This window comes from Microchirus variegatus, assembly GCF_963457635.1.
Source record: "Microchirus variegatus genome assembly, chromosome: 1".
Classification (NCBI taxonomy): Eukaryota; Metazoa; Chordata; class Actinopteri; order Pleuronectiformes; family Soleidae; genus Microchirus; species Microchirus variegatus.
Genome location: NC_139802.1, coordinates 16,796,343 through 16,809,126, shown reverse-complemented (window position 1 = coordinate 16,809,126; position 12,784 = coordinate 16,796,343). Strand labels below are relative to the sequence as shown.

The window sequence follows — 12,784 nt, the reverse complement described above, 5'->3', positions numbered from 1 at the left end:
CCTTGTTTACTTGTAGCTAAGGTCGATATTTATTTGTGCATGAGCGTGTTTGGAAGGAGGACATCAGAGAGACAGAGAGAGAGTGAGCGAGCGCGAGAGAGAGGGAGACAGTCCACTGCTTACTGGTGATCAGCGGTGAAGTGGAGAGACAGTTCTCAGTCTGGGGGGGGTGGGCGACCCCACCTGCCTTTGCTGACCTTTTCTTCACACCAGGTCGTCTGGCTGGCCGTCCTTGGCCTTGGCAGGTATTATTGTGCTTTCTGATTGGCTCTGCTGCTGGATCGTCCTGCTGCCCGGCCCCCCCACCCTCTGGTTATTGCTGTGCTGGTGTAGAAAGAACGCAGAGCCGGGATAGTGGCCCATCACCTCGCTGTACGCCGGCGGGGGGCCCTCCATGCGCCCGTGGTTGCTGGAGTTGGCCGCGCTGATGCCCGAGTTGCTGCTGGGCGGCCTTGGACCGCCGCCGCCCATGCCTCCCCCTCCTCCCCCAGCTCTTCCAAGACTCCCGCCTCCTCCCATGTCGATTAAGTCACTGTCGTAGATGGTCCGGTTGGGTGGCGCCCGCACCGACTCGCGATTGAGCTCCATCTGCTGCTCGGGGTCACGGAGCTGCAGGGTGCAGGGACCCTGATATGGTGGAGGCTCCTCGCCGTCCGACAGCGATATGGTGGGCGGCAGGTCAATCTGGTGCTGCAGGTAGGGATAGGTGGGCTGGAAGCGGCTGAAGCGGTCACGCTGCATGAAGGAGGGAGCAGTGAAACGATCCCTAGCCTGGGGAGCATACAACACCTGAATCAGAGAGAGAGAGAGAGAAGGATGGAGAAAGGGGTGAGGGTGGGAAGGAAGGAAGAGAGAGAACATTTAATTGACTTGTATTGACCCAGTTCTATAATCTCTGTTTTGGTTACATACACCGTGAATTGACAAATCACTCTGAACAGTAAAGAGAGATGTTCCCCTCACAGATGATTATAAGGAGGTTAAATTACCCAGGATTATGAGATAAAGGATTTGTTTCTAAGAGAAAAATATTGTTTACAGCAACATATTTTTCTTATCTTGTAAAACGTTAACCTGTGTCTGAACATGACAAGAAGCTCGACAGAAAAGTCATTTTATAACTAAAAAACCCCACTAAGGTTTATTATTATTTGATATTAAACATTTATTCTGTGAATCACCAGTCAATATTTGTTTTTCACCCTGTTTCCCATGTTTTCACTCTGGACATATATTTTTTGATGGCTTTGTTTGCATGCTTTTGTGAATGTTTCTGTAAAACACATTCAATGACAGCTGTGTATAACAGCACGCTATACAAAAAAAATACATTTATACTAACAGTAAGAAGAATAAGTAAAATAAATTCACAAAACAGCGCTTCAGAGCGCAGCTTTTTCCCAGAGAACTTCACATCAATTATGTCTTTAGACGCTGACAGCATGATCCATTCCCTCATTTCTCACATTTCTGTCCCATTCAACATGTTTCTACTGTGGCCAGCCACTATAAGAGGGAATCCATTTCAATTAGTGACTGTGGCTCCAATAGTCAACCTCCAATGAAAAGCCAGTCAGGATGGAGAGACCATCAGAGTGAGGGGAAGAAAAAAAAAACAACCTGGGGGGATAGAGGATCAGGGCATTTGAAATTAAGATATAGAAAGAGAAAGAGTGGAAGTGAAAGGATTAAAAAGGCTGGCTGCCGAGATAAGGAGAGGGAAGGATGGAGCACAGACAGTGAAGAGGAGAAGAAAGAGCCATGGAGAGAAGGAGAGTGAAAGGAGAGCTAGAGAGATAAAGACTGAAAGAAACAGAGAAGAGAGTAAAAAAAAAAAAGGAAATGCAGAGACCCAGACGAAGACAGGGAGGGAGGGAGGGAGAGAAAGGTGTATGTATCGCTGATAGAGGGAATAGAGCGCAACAGAGCAGGGCAGCTCTCAGACGGCTGTCTAGACAGTGTCAGGGGAGGTGTTGCTGATTAATGATGCACCAAAATCCGTCCACCCTCCCCTTTGCCACACGCACGCACTAACACACACTCACACTCACACACACACACACACACACACACACACACACACACACACACACACACACACACACACACACACACACACACACACACACACACACACACACACACACACACACACACAGCCCCCATCACTGCATCTATCAGCCACCCACACTCATTGACTGCTTCTCCCTCTGTGTTTGTCTCTCCATGGCCTTTTCCTTTTTTCCCGGGTCTCTCTGGGTGCTTTAACGTTGGCACTGTTTTTCTTTATTAACCTCTCATGATCCTCGTGCACCTCTTACTCTCTGACTCATTTTACTTGCCTTCTACCCTTTTCTTCTCTGTCTCTCTCTTTCCATTTTCCAGCTCTGACTTCATCTTCTTCAGTTTTGTTTACACATGACGGTTAAAGCTGGCAGGCTAATACAAAGGGAGGGGGGGGGGAAAGAGAGTGTTTGTTTTGGTACAAACGTGACCTTTTGCCTACACAAAGTGCCAAATTTTGCTTTGATTGCCAACGTGTGCACAGACTAGCTGGCCAAACAGGCAGCCTCGATATACAATTGTTTTCATGTGATCACATGATTAGTTGTGTTTTCAAGTGTTCTTTGAACTCTTTATTCCCCATTTTCCCAGTGCGTCTCTCTTCCTCTCCAGGACTCGTAAGCTCCTCCATCTGGCACGGACGCCATTAAACAAACAGATCACCAGTCACAGTGAGTGTACTGGCATTCGCTTGTAGTTATGTATTCACGAGTCTTGCCAAATTGTGATTTTGTTTGGAGTGTATTGCCAGCTGCACCCAGTGCAACATACAAGCTTCAATTCCTGCATGATCAAATATTTACACAGCCAAAATGCCAGAGTATTTGTGCCCTAAGAGTTTCCCTGTCACCACTGAGCTCGTTGCACAATGGTGAGCAGTGAGAAAAGAAGCCGACAAAGACACAAAGAAGAGCTGGGAACAGACAGATCTCTAATATTACAGCACAAGTACAAAAGACATCATTCAGGTCTTTCCCTCAGTTCCATCCATTTCAGTTGCCATCTTTATAGCCTGTACTTTCTACACTGCCTTTGAATGTCAAACACAGTTAAATGTGCTACTTAAAGCAAGCTGTCATCTTTATTTCCACTAGCCACCATAATTTGTAAGTTTTACAACACAGCAGCAATTACGCCTTTGAAAGCAAATCAGACATGACAGGAATTCCACTGGATGTCTTTAAAGCTCGGGGTCTGTAAAGCGAGCATTAACAGGATATGTTTTGCAACCCATACATCCCAGACTCTCCTGTTGGCCCTCTTGATTAAGCTCTCCCCTTAATTGGAAGTCATTATCGTTGTTTCCAGTTCAGTTTAGCTGCACCACGGCGCTGTTTGGAACAGTACCAGGGCCAGATTCGCATTACATGTTTATTTACGTAATAGGCGTCTGCTACGTGAATGACGTAACGTCATACCAGCGCAACACAGTGAACAAAGGGCAACAATGAAGGACATCCTGCATTCCGTGCTCTTTCTTCTTGGCATGTGGCTGTTTTTTTTTCTCCGAGAAGAAAACAATCTTTGTTAGAGAGGGTACGGGACGGAAAAGCACCGCTGGTTTTTTTTCCCCCCTGTGCGAAAGTGATGTTCTCTTTCCACCAGTCAACAGACCATGTGGAGCTGTATGCCCTTCAGGAACTGGCATCACTGAGCTTGGTGCTCGATCGTACCCTTTTTTAAGTTTAACAATGGAAACACAGATAACTGTGACTTACGGCACTGAACCGGACAGAACCGCTTGGTGGAAATGGGGATATTGTCAGTAACTGGGAAGTTTGGCTGCACTTTTTCAAACAGTTTTCCGTGACTCGCTCTCGCTTTTGGCTGGTCAGTTTGGGGACAGATGGGTACGCAATCTAATGTAGTTACTAGTTACAGTATTGCAATGGCTACTAGAGCTGCAACTAGGATTATTTACATAATCGGTTTATTTGTTGATTATTTTCAAGATTACTCGATTAATCACTTGGTCCATAAAATGTCAGAAAATGCTAAAAAAAAACAGGTTTTTCAAAAACCAATAACAGCAATAATCTTATAATGATATCAATTTATTCCGTTTACATGAGCACCAGATGCATGTAAACACACTCAATAATCTGATTTCTTAGAGACATGTATGCACCTTAAACGGTTTATCCCAGTTACCCGATTATTGCCAGTAATCATTTTTTTTGGTGTGCATGTAAACGCACTCTATGAGAACACTGGGAGGTGAGAAGTGTGACAAAACTACACCATGTACATTAAATCATACACTACCACCACCCAGCATTCGTCAAGAGGTTAAGCAGCAAATCTACTGGATGAATGGATTCATTAAAAATGAAAAATAGACTTAAAGCTAAATTATTAGATAGAGTAAATGTGTTTTTTTTTAATATAAAGCTCTATGCTATAAATATATATAAGTAAAAGTGAATAGTTCTCCATAGCTTATGCTGCCATTCTCTGTCACTGGTTGCAACAGTTTGTGGGTTAAAAAGGTGTAAAGACGGTGTGATGGTGGTCTTACCTCCGAGGCACCTTGTCGAGAACCACTGTCTGAAGGCCACAGACATCCGTCCTGTACATTGTGACAAAACAAGGATAAAAGGTAAGATTTCCATTGGCGTTTGTTCACATGCCTGAGAGCCATGGGGATTGTTATCCCCTGTTATCAACGACAAACATGTCAAGTATTTTCTAACGTTTGACAAAAACCTTTCTTCGATATTTGACAATACATGTGCATTAACTAGCATTACAGCTGTGTTGTGTGTTATATCCGGGGCTGGTTTTTGATGCAACACATTAAGCTGACGACACAATTGGTCTTTATTACCTAAAAAGGGAAGACGGCGGACACTAAACACCTGAAATATAACAACTTAATGAGAACACAGAAGATGAAATGGCAACGCTGAGATGCCTGATGACTTCAAACCAAAAAAATTCTGCTCATTCTGGGAGTGAGGACAACAAAAGGCAGACGGCGCCAGTCCTAAAAAAAAAAAAAGGGTGAGATAAAAGCTACAACAAAGAAGTACAAATACCAAATAATTGCATTTTCAGTCCGTCTATATTTAACTTGAGGTTTTTCTTCCCACACGGCACTGTCGACAATGTTTTTTCTTTCTATGAATTCTTGAGTGCATGTTTTTTTTGACAGATATGATGAGCAATACTTTGTATTTTCAACTTTAAAATGTGAATTACCGTTACTGAAACCACCAAGTGTATATGAAAAGTATAAATCCTTGGTCAGGTATGCTGCAGAACACATATCCCAATCTGCAGCCTTTACACTTCTTTTTTTGAAATCGATTAATTTTTCAGCTCTATTGTACAAGCGAAAGTATTTCCAATATAAATCAGTATAATGAAAATAAATGAGTAATGGACTGCTAAAAAAAAAAGGATATTCATATTAATGCATCACTACTACAGTTCAATATTTATATTGATATTTAAAAGATTGCGACATGTGACACCACTTATCACAGAGGACGGAGCGACCTCTGGTAATGCTTCATTCAGATCTGTTAATAATTCAACTCTACAAAAAAGTCCATGTTTTAAACATCAGCCGTCGCTTTTCAATGTCCGGTCGAAGTTTTTACAAGTTATTAAAAACAGCAGTTGCAGGTAACGCTCACTGTTCCCCATTAAAAATCAATGGATGTGAATGATGGATCAGCTACGTGAATCACATGAGAGTCGGAGGCAACGCTCAACTAAAGGCTACGATGTCTACTTCTGCGTAATTTGTTTTTGCTTTGACTGGGTGGTACAAAGAAGATATTAAAAAAGAGGAAATGTGGGGTTATTATCAGTATTTAAATAATCTGTAACTGGGCAACTAAGCTCATCCTTTTTTTTCCAGATTCTGATTGACATATCAACTTATGTTTCACCATGCATCATATTCTTGCAAAGCAAAGGCAGAGATTCTCCTCTTTGCATGTTATTTATGATAGAAAATAGTGTCTAACAAAAAGAATAACAAAGCATTCCAACTGTGGAGTGAAGAATTATGGACCAAAGGAGCCACAGTTAGCATGACACCTCCTCCTTAAAAGCACACTTTATCAGTGGTTTACCTGTTCACTCGTGAGTGACTGCACCTGCTCCACAATAACACGTACAAAAGCTCTTTATTTAACATTCCAAAAGATTAGGAAGTGAAGTACAGAGGAAGAACACAGTACCTGTTTGTGCGCGGTCTGTCGCTAAAGTACGACCAAACATGTTCCTCTCCATGTTTCTCAAACAGGAGGTTTGATACCAGAGTGTTTACATTTATATTCTGTACAAACACTGACAAACAGCAACGTTCACCTGCTGTGGTGTCTGTATGTGTGTGTGTGTGTGTGTGTGTGTGTGTGTGTGTGTGTGTGTGTGTGTGTGTGTGTGTGTGTGTGTGTGTGTGTGTGTGTGTTGTTCCTCCAGCTGACAAGCTCAGAGCAAAGAACGTCGCTGTATTTTTCAAGAGTTCAAGATTTTTAAATAATTAAAATTTTGTAAGGTGGTTAGTGACACATTTTCCAATAAAGTGACAAAGTCAGAAGAGGTATTTCATATTTATTTTATCCCTTTGCAGTTGAACGCACTTTACGTGGGTGCAATCTTGCAGTGTGTCTTTATCAAAGTGATTATGTATGTGTTTGTCCCGAAGTGTCGCCGTGCCGGTATGGGGGCAGTGCCTCTGCTGTCTAGACAGCCGCGTAGTGAATTAAACATCAAGGTCTGATGGAACCTGGCTCTGAAGAAGCCAATTCAACAATCACCTAGCAGACTGGAGCAAATCTGCTACCTCAGTGAACCAAGACGGAGACTGTGACTGGGGGAAAAGTGGGGGATGGATTAAACACTTTGTTTAATCCATGCTGAGAACAAACCGGTCAACTCTGTTTGTCCCACTTCAAAAAGTCAAAGTGACCACAAATGCACACACAGTTGTTTTTTTTCTCCAGTTCAGATCAAAATGTTCTGGACACGGATGCAGACAACAGTTAGAAGCTAGAACACATGAATCTTTTTGTGTCATTCGCAAACACTGACCTGCTGCAGGGCATGGTCGTGCCTGCGGGCCTGGCTCTGCCGTGTAATGAAAGACCAGGTTGAGAGTTTGTAATGGTTGAGCAGGCAGATGATCACCACCACCATCACCGTCATCACCACGATAATGATGACAATCTGAACAAACTCCAGTTCAGCTGCAAAGAAGAACAAAGGAAAAGAGAGGCGGTGGTTAGAACGTGACATTTACAACAGATGTGGGTACAAAAATAGACAAATGCAATAATGTAAGTGAGTATTATTGCATTAATTATTTTTAGGGTCAAAGGGAAAATATGAAGCCTTTATTTCTGCTTAACCAATTAACAATTACAGAATAATTTGTCTTCTTTCTCTCATAGCGTGATTTAATGTCCCACGATAGGGTGTCAAATTGTCTGTAATTAATACAATGAACAATGAAATGTTGCTTTTTAAGAACAGAAGTCTACGCTCCTATGAAAACAGGGATCCATCTATTTATGAAAATGTGATCAAAACTGTGGAGCAGCGACTGAATGGACCTCATGATGAATCCGTTCTCTCGAGAGTGAAGCTTCAGAGTTTGGAAACGTTTGAGACATTTTTAAAAGAACCACAGCGCCTGTGAGTGTTCTACCATGTGTACACCAGCAGGGGGCAGCACAGGTCAGAAGCCCAGTCAGTCTGTCTGTCAGATTGTGTGTGCAGTGTGGTTCACCAACAGTTCTTTATGTGTGAAGTGTGTGTTCGAAATCACCGGACATATCAGTGTCCAGAGTGTGGCGTCAACAGTGTAAAGTGGATTCTTTGTGGGAACACTGAATAACACACACACACACACACACACACACACACACACACACACACACAGGCACGCATACACACCAGACTTGATCTATGATGACCTCTCTTCCCCCCTTGCCTCTTGTTCATTAATTAATCCTTTCATTTTCCTTTCCTCCCACTCCCATCTCTTTCAACCCCTCCTGTATCACTGCTTTCCCTTCACCTCTGTAACATTCCTTACTTTTAAGTCCGTCCCTCCATCCGCCTCTCTTATTTCCCACATCACTTCCTGCCTCTATCAGTCTTTTCTTCTTGCATTCCTATCTCACCCACTATTATTCTTATTCTGCTTTGTCTTCTAGTCCCACACACTTTATACATCCATCGCTCCTCTCTCTATGTGTGTGTGTGTGTGTCATTCTCTCTCAATTGCTTCCTCCCTGTCTGAGAATCTTATCACATGTTGTCACTTTGTTCTGAGCAGAAGTCTTGACCTCGTCTCGTCTTGGCACCCAGTTGGACCCTACTCACACTCTTACTCATGGCTGGACACTCACTCACTCACTTGTGTGTGTGTGTGTGTGTGTGTGTGTGTGTGTGTGTGTGTGTGTGTGTGTGTGTGTGTGTGTGTGTGTGTGTGTGTGTGTGTGTGTGTGTGTGTGTGTGTGTGTGTGTGTGTGTGTGTGAGCAAGACACAATGTACAGTCAGCTTTCTGAGCTCTAATGCCTTAATGCTGGCTGATACTTTCCTCAGAAAGCATGATTGCACAAGCTACCGGAACACTTTTTGACAAAAGAGAGATGGAATCAGGTAAAAGACAAAGAAGAGTTACGTAAAAAATTGGAAAAGTGATGGTCGGCATTTTAATTACAGCAGGAACACTTAATACTTAATTCTCTTCCAAAATAACTTCTCAAGAGAAATAAAATCATTATCATTATCAGAGAGGCCAATCCCAGTCCAATTAAAGACAGCCTATCCCAGTCTTCCTGGCATCTGTAATCCCCTTAGCTTATTTTTCTGCATTACAGCGGGGTTAGTGAGAAGTAAACCTACCCAAACCTGCCTCCGTTGTACCACAGCAGCCACAGAAAGCGGGTGGGGTGAGACTGCGAGGTAGAAGGCCAGCTCACACAAACCACACAGAGGGGGGGGGGAACATTGTAAAGAAATCTAGGTCCCCAAGCCAGTTCAACCAACCGACATTAACCACAGAAGAGCAGAGGAATGCTTACGCTGCAAAACAACGACAGACAAGCTCAAACACAAATGACTGCCACCGCCACGTTAATGACTGCATTAGTTTAATAAAGCAACAACAACAAATTAACCGTCACTGAACTACCCTTTAACAAACTACAATTACTTAATTTGGCTAAAACCCAAATAACTTCTCCCGTCAAAAATGTTATGTTGGGTCTTAAAGATCTGCATCACGATATGAGTCATCCAGTGTGAAAGTACAACTCAAAAAAAGTCTGCTAATGTCATCAACCACACATAAGACTGAAGGAAGTGGTGTGGAGGTGGAAGAAGGAAAAAAAAACAGTGCACCAGACTCGTACGGCCAAACCCACCTAACAAGCCACAAGGGAGAGGACTGAGGTAAAGTTACTTTCAAGGAAGCAGCATTTGGAAACCAATAATTACTTGTTTCACTCCCTACAACATTTCTACATTTTTTTTTTTTTACTTTAAACCCATGTATCGAAGTTGGTTCTCTGACTAAACATGTCCTTTATCGGCTGGGTTCTGGTCCCAGATGAGGAGACGTATTGTTGGAACAATGCTGAACATCTCAGTTCAGCCATGACCAGCCTGGACCTGTGTGCTTACCACAGCAGCCACAGGGTGGGGACTGAGGGAGTACTTCGCTGAAAGAACAGTATTCTGGGAAACCAAGTCATCCTTCTGTAAGCCTGACGGATAAATACCACATACTTTGCCCTTCTGCTGTTTGTTAAAGCCACACAAACCAGATGCTGGGCTCAAAGCTCTCCTCTGAAGTATGGGCGGGGATGAGTTTGTAGCAAAATAAAAGTACAGTGGCTACGGCGAGTGGCTCTCCCTCTCCTCTGAAAGTCAGGAAGGAAGGAAGCCAGGGGAGGGAGTTGAGAGGGTAGGAATGAAGTCTAGGGAGGAGGAGATATTAAATGAAAGAGAAAAGGAGAAAAGAATCAAGGGAGAGGAGAGGCCTATCCTGTCTGAACCCCAGAATCCATCCAAGTTCAGAGACTCCAGAACACAGTGTACAGACTCCAGCACAGCCTGGAGAACAGTGTGTGCTGGCCGTCAGCATTACCAGCACCAGTCTGATGTTATTATAACACTAATCCACTTGTCAAAACAATATCGGTCTGGTATCTGCAGAACCCTTATTCCCTCAGTAGCCTGGATAATTTGCAGGACAGGACAGCTGTTCCTTTGCTTTTTTTTCTGCTGTAGTGAGGAGAGGGCCATCAGGTTTATTCAAATCACGTGAAAGTGACTGATCAGAGAGGTCAAACAACTCTACCAGACATATTGTGTTTTTTACAAAGGGTGTCGATGCCTGAATCAGTACTTCTTTCAAGTGCAACAAAAAATGGCAACAATATTTAAGAATGGCTTCTTATTTCTAAGGCAACTTCAAATTGGAAGAGAGGAAGAATGACGGGCAACAAAGCCGCACAGCTGGACTTGAATCCTCGGTTTCACGGACAGACCGACTTGTACTCCAGTTCAGAACTGACAAGCGCTGAGGTCAGATACCTGGCACCATCAGACACAAACAGCAATCACAGCAGCGAAAAAGACAAGCACACAGAGAGAGTAAACAGTGTAGAGACAGCACACACACATACACACACCCTTTCATGGCCCTTTGACCTTCGCGTGGAGGGGGAGGGGTGGTGGTGGTGTGTGCACGAGATAGAGGCCAGCGGGAGGTCAGACAGTTCAGCTGACCTGCCGGTGAAAAGAAGCTGTCAGACACAGAGTAGACAAGCTGACACAAAGCAGCAGCAGTCGCTCACAGAGCACAGCACTGTCTGAGCGCTCAGTCACACATGTGACATACATGACTTTTTCAATGACGACTCATTTACCTGTTAGAGACAGGGTTTTCCACAAGAAATTATCCAGACTAACAATTACTGGGGGAGAGTGAGAGGATTTTTGTTGTTGCAATATGGATACACAAACGAAAACGATCTTGTTTACATCTCTTTTTTTTGCTTTTGCCTAGAGGCAAAGACACACACGAAGTAGTACATCTGTCAGTACTTAACAGTCTATCATGTATTACCACATGCAGACTGAAGCCGTTTAAAAACAATATCAGCTAGAATCACTGCATCACTGAAATACTCACAAACTCAGCTTAAACATGGGCAGAGTTGTATGTCTCTCTATAGCACTTAGCCACATATTTTCAGTGCATAGCTCTGTATAACTTGGAACAACTTGTTCTGTAGCTCCGTCAAATTCATTTCTGCTAACAACAAGAAACAATTAATGCTGTGGAAATCTCACTTCTGTGGCTAATGAAGGCATACAGGCTCACCCTGTTTGGTGCCGATATGAAAATCAGGCTAATGGCTATCTGAAGAGACACACACTCAGCTGGGGCCTCTAACATTGTTATTGCTCAATAAACCTAACATTTGAGCTTGGATGACCTTATATGTGTGTGAGGAAAAAAGAAAGCCTGACTAGTTTAGTTTGCACAAAGGAGCATTATTTGTCCAAAACTACAAGAACATGTTGCATTATTCAGGTCTTACAGCAGATGTATGCTGACAGTGGAGCCAGAGAGCGGAGGGAACGGCTCCCAGGCTGCTTGCAAATTTAGGCTACATCCCAAAAAATAATCACGGTATTTTTCAAACGTTCACGATATACAACCTTTTTTTTTTTTTAATGCAGGAGTGAATACCCCGGCGGGAATGAAAGTGTGTGTGTGCTCATCCTGGGATGAAGCTGAGTGTGTCAGTTACTTCTTCTTTAGCATGGGTAGTGCAGCAGTGAATAGAGCCCCACATTGAACAGTATTTTGTTCCATTTTTCTTGCAGTATATGAAAAAATAATCATAACATATATATATGTATATATACCTTTTGCTTAGTATGAACCGGTATTTCACACGGCACCACTACATCCACGCAATGTTTGCAGTTGGTTCTGTTTTCGTTTAAAAAAAATTCTCAGGGGCAACATTTTTGTCTGGCAGATACGGAGAACTTGGAAAAACAATGGCACTGTTATCCTCTTGATTCTTATCAGTCAGGAATCTGCTTTCAGCTGTGAATGAAAAGCTCCATAAAAAAGTTTCATGTTTCAGAATGAGCTCCCTGCATTCACCCAGTCTTGTATGTAGTAGCTAAAAGTATCTTACCAGAAAATTACTTTGGTAGAAGTTGAAGTCACCTTTTATAATATTTACTGTACTTAAGTATCGGAAAGTAATTGTCTGATATAAAATGTACTGATGTTTTTGATGTAAAAGTATTAAAACAATGAGGAGTAAGGATTGAGCCACGGTAGCTCAGTCATAGGGTGAGTTGTCTTTCACCTGGAAGGTTGTGCATTCAATTCCTGGCTCTGCTCGTCTATACAGTACATGTCCTTGAGCAGGACACTTTAACCCCATGTTGAAGCGTGTGAATGGCAAAACTTTAGTGTAAAAGCAGCTCATCCAGGACTAGAAAAGCGTGATATAAGTACAGACCATTACCAACTCTTCTTCTTCTGTTTTTATTTGGTAGTAATGAGTAACAAAATAGTTTAGTAGAAGTTTAATATAGCAGCAATTATATCGCAGATTACGTCAGATTCCGAAAAGAAATGCTCATCTGGACGCATTTTAGTTGGAAAATGCCAAACATGCGTAGTAGTGTGGATGTAGCTTAGTATACGAGTATAAGAGC

The 12,784-nt window shown here is 42.8% G+C and overlaps 1 protein-coding gene across 2 annotated transcripts in view; it reads right to left on the bottom strand.

The window, feature by feature from the left end:
- Positions 1-204: 204 nt before the first annotated feature.
- The window catches only part of LOC310935495 (low-density lipoprotein receptor class A domain-containing protein 4-like), a gene marked incomplete at both ends in the record, with an annotated part of 130,902 nt that continues 118,322 nt past the window's right edge, over positions 205-12,784 (bottom strand). For both annotated transcript variants that reach the window (XM_083899415.1, XM_083899416.1), the window contains 3 exons: positions 205-789; positions 4,583-4,633; positions 7,111-7,265. In XM_083899415.1, the coding sequence (XP_083755541.1) occupies positions 205-789; positions 4,583-4,633; positions 7,111-7,265 (791 nt within the window). The remainder of the gene's footprint in view (positions 790-4,582; positions 4,634-7,110; positions 7,266-12,784) is intronic.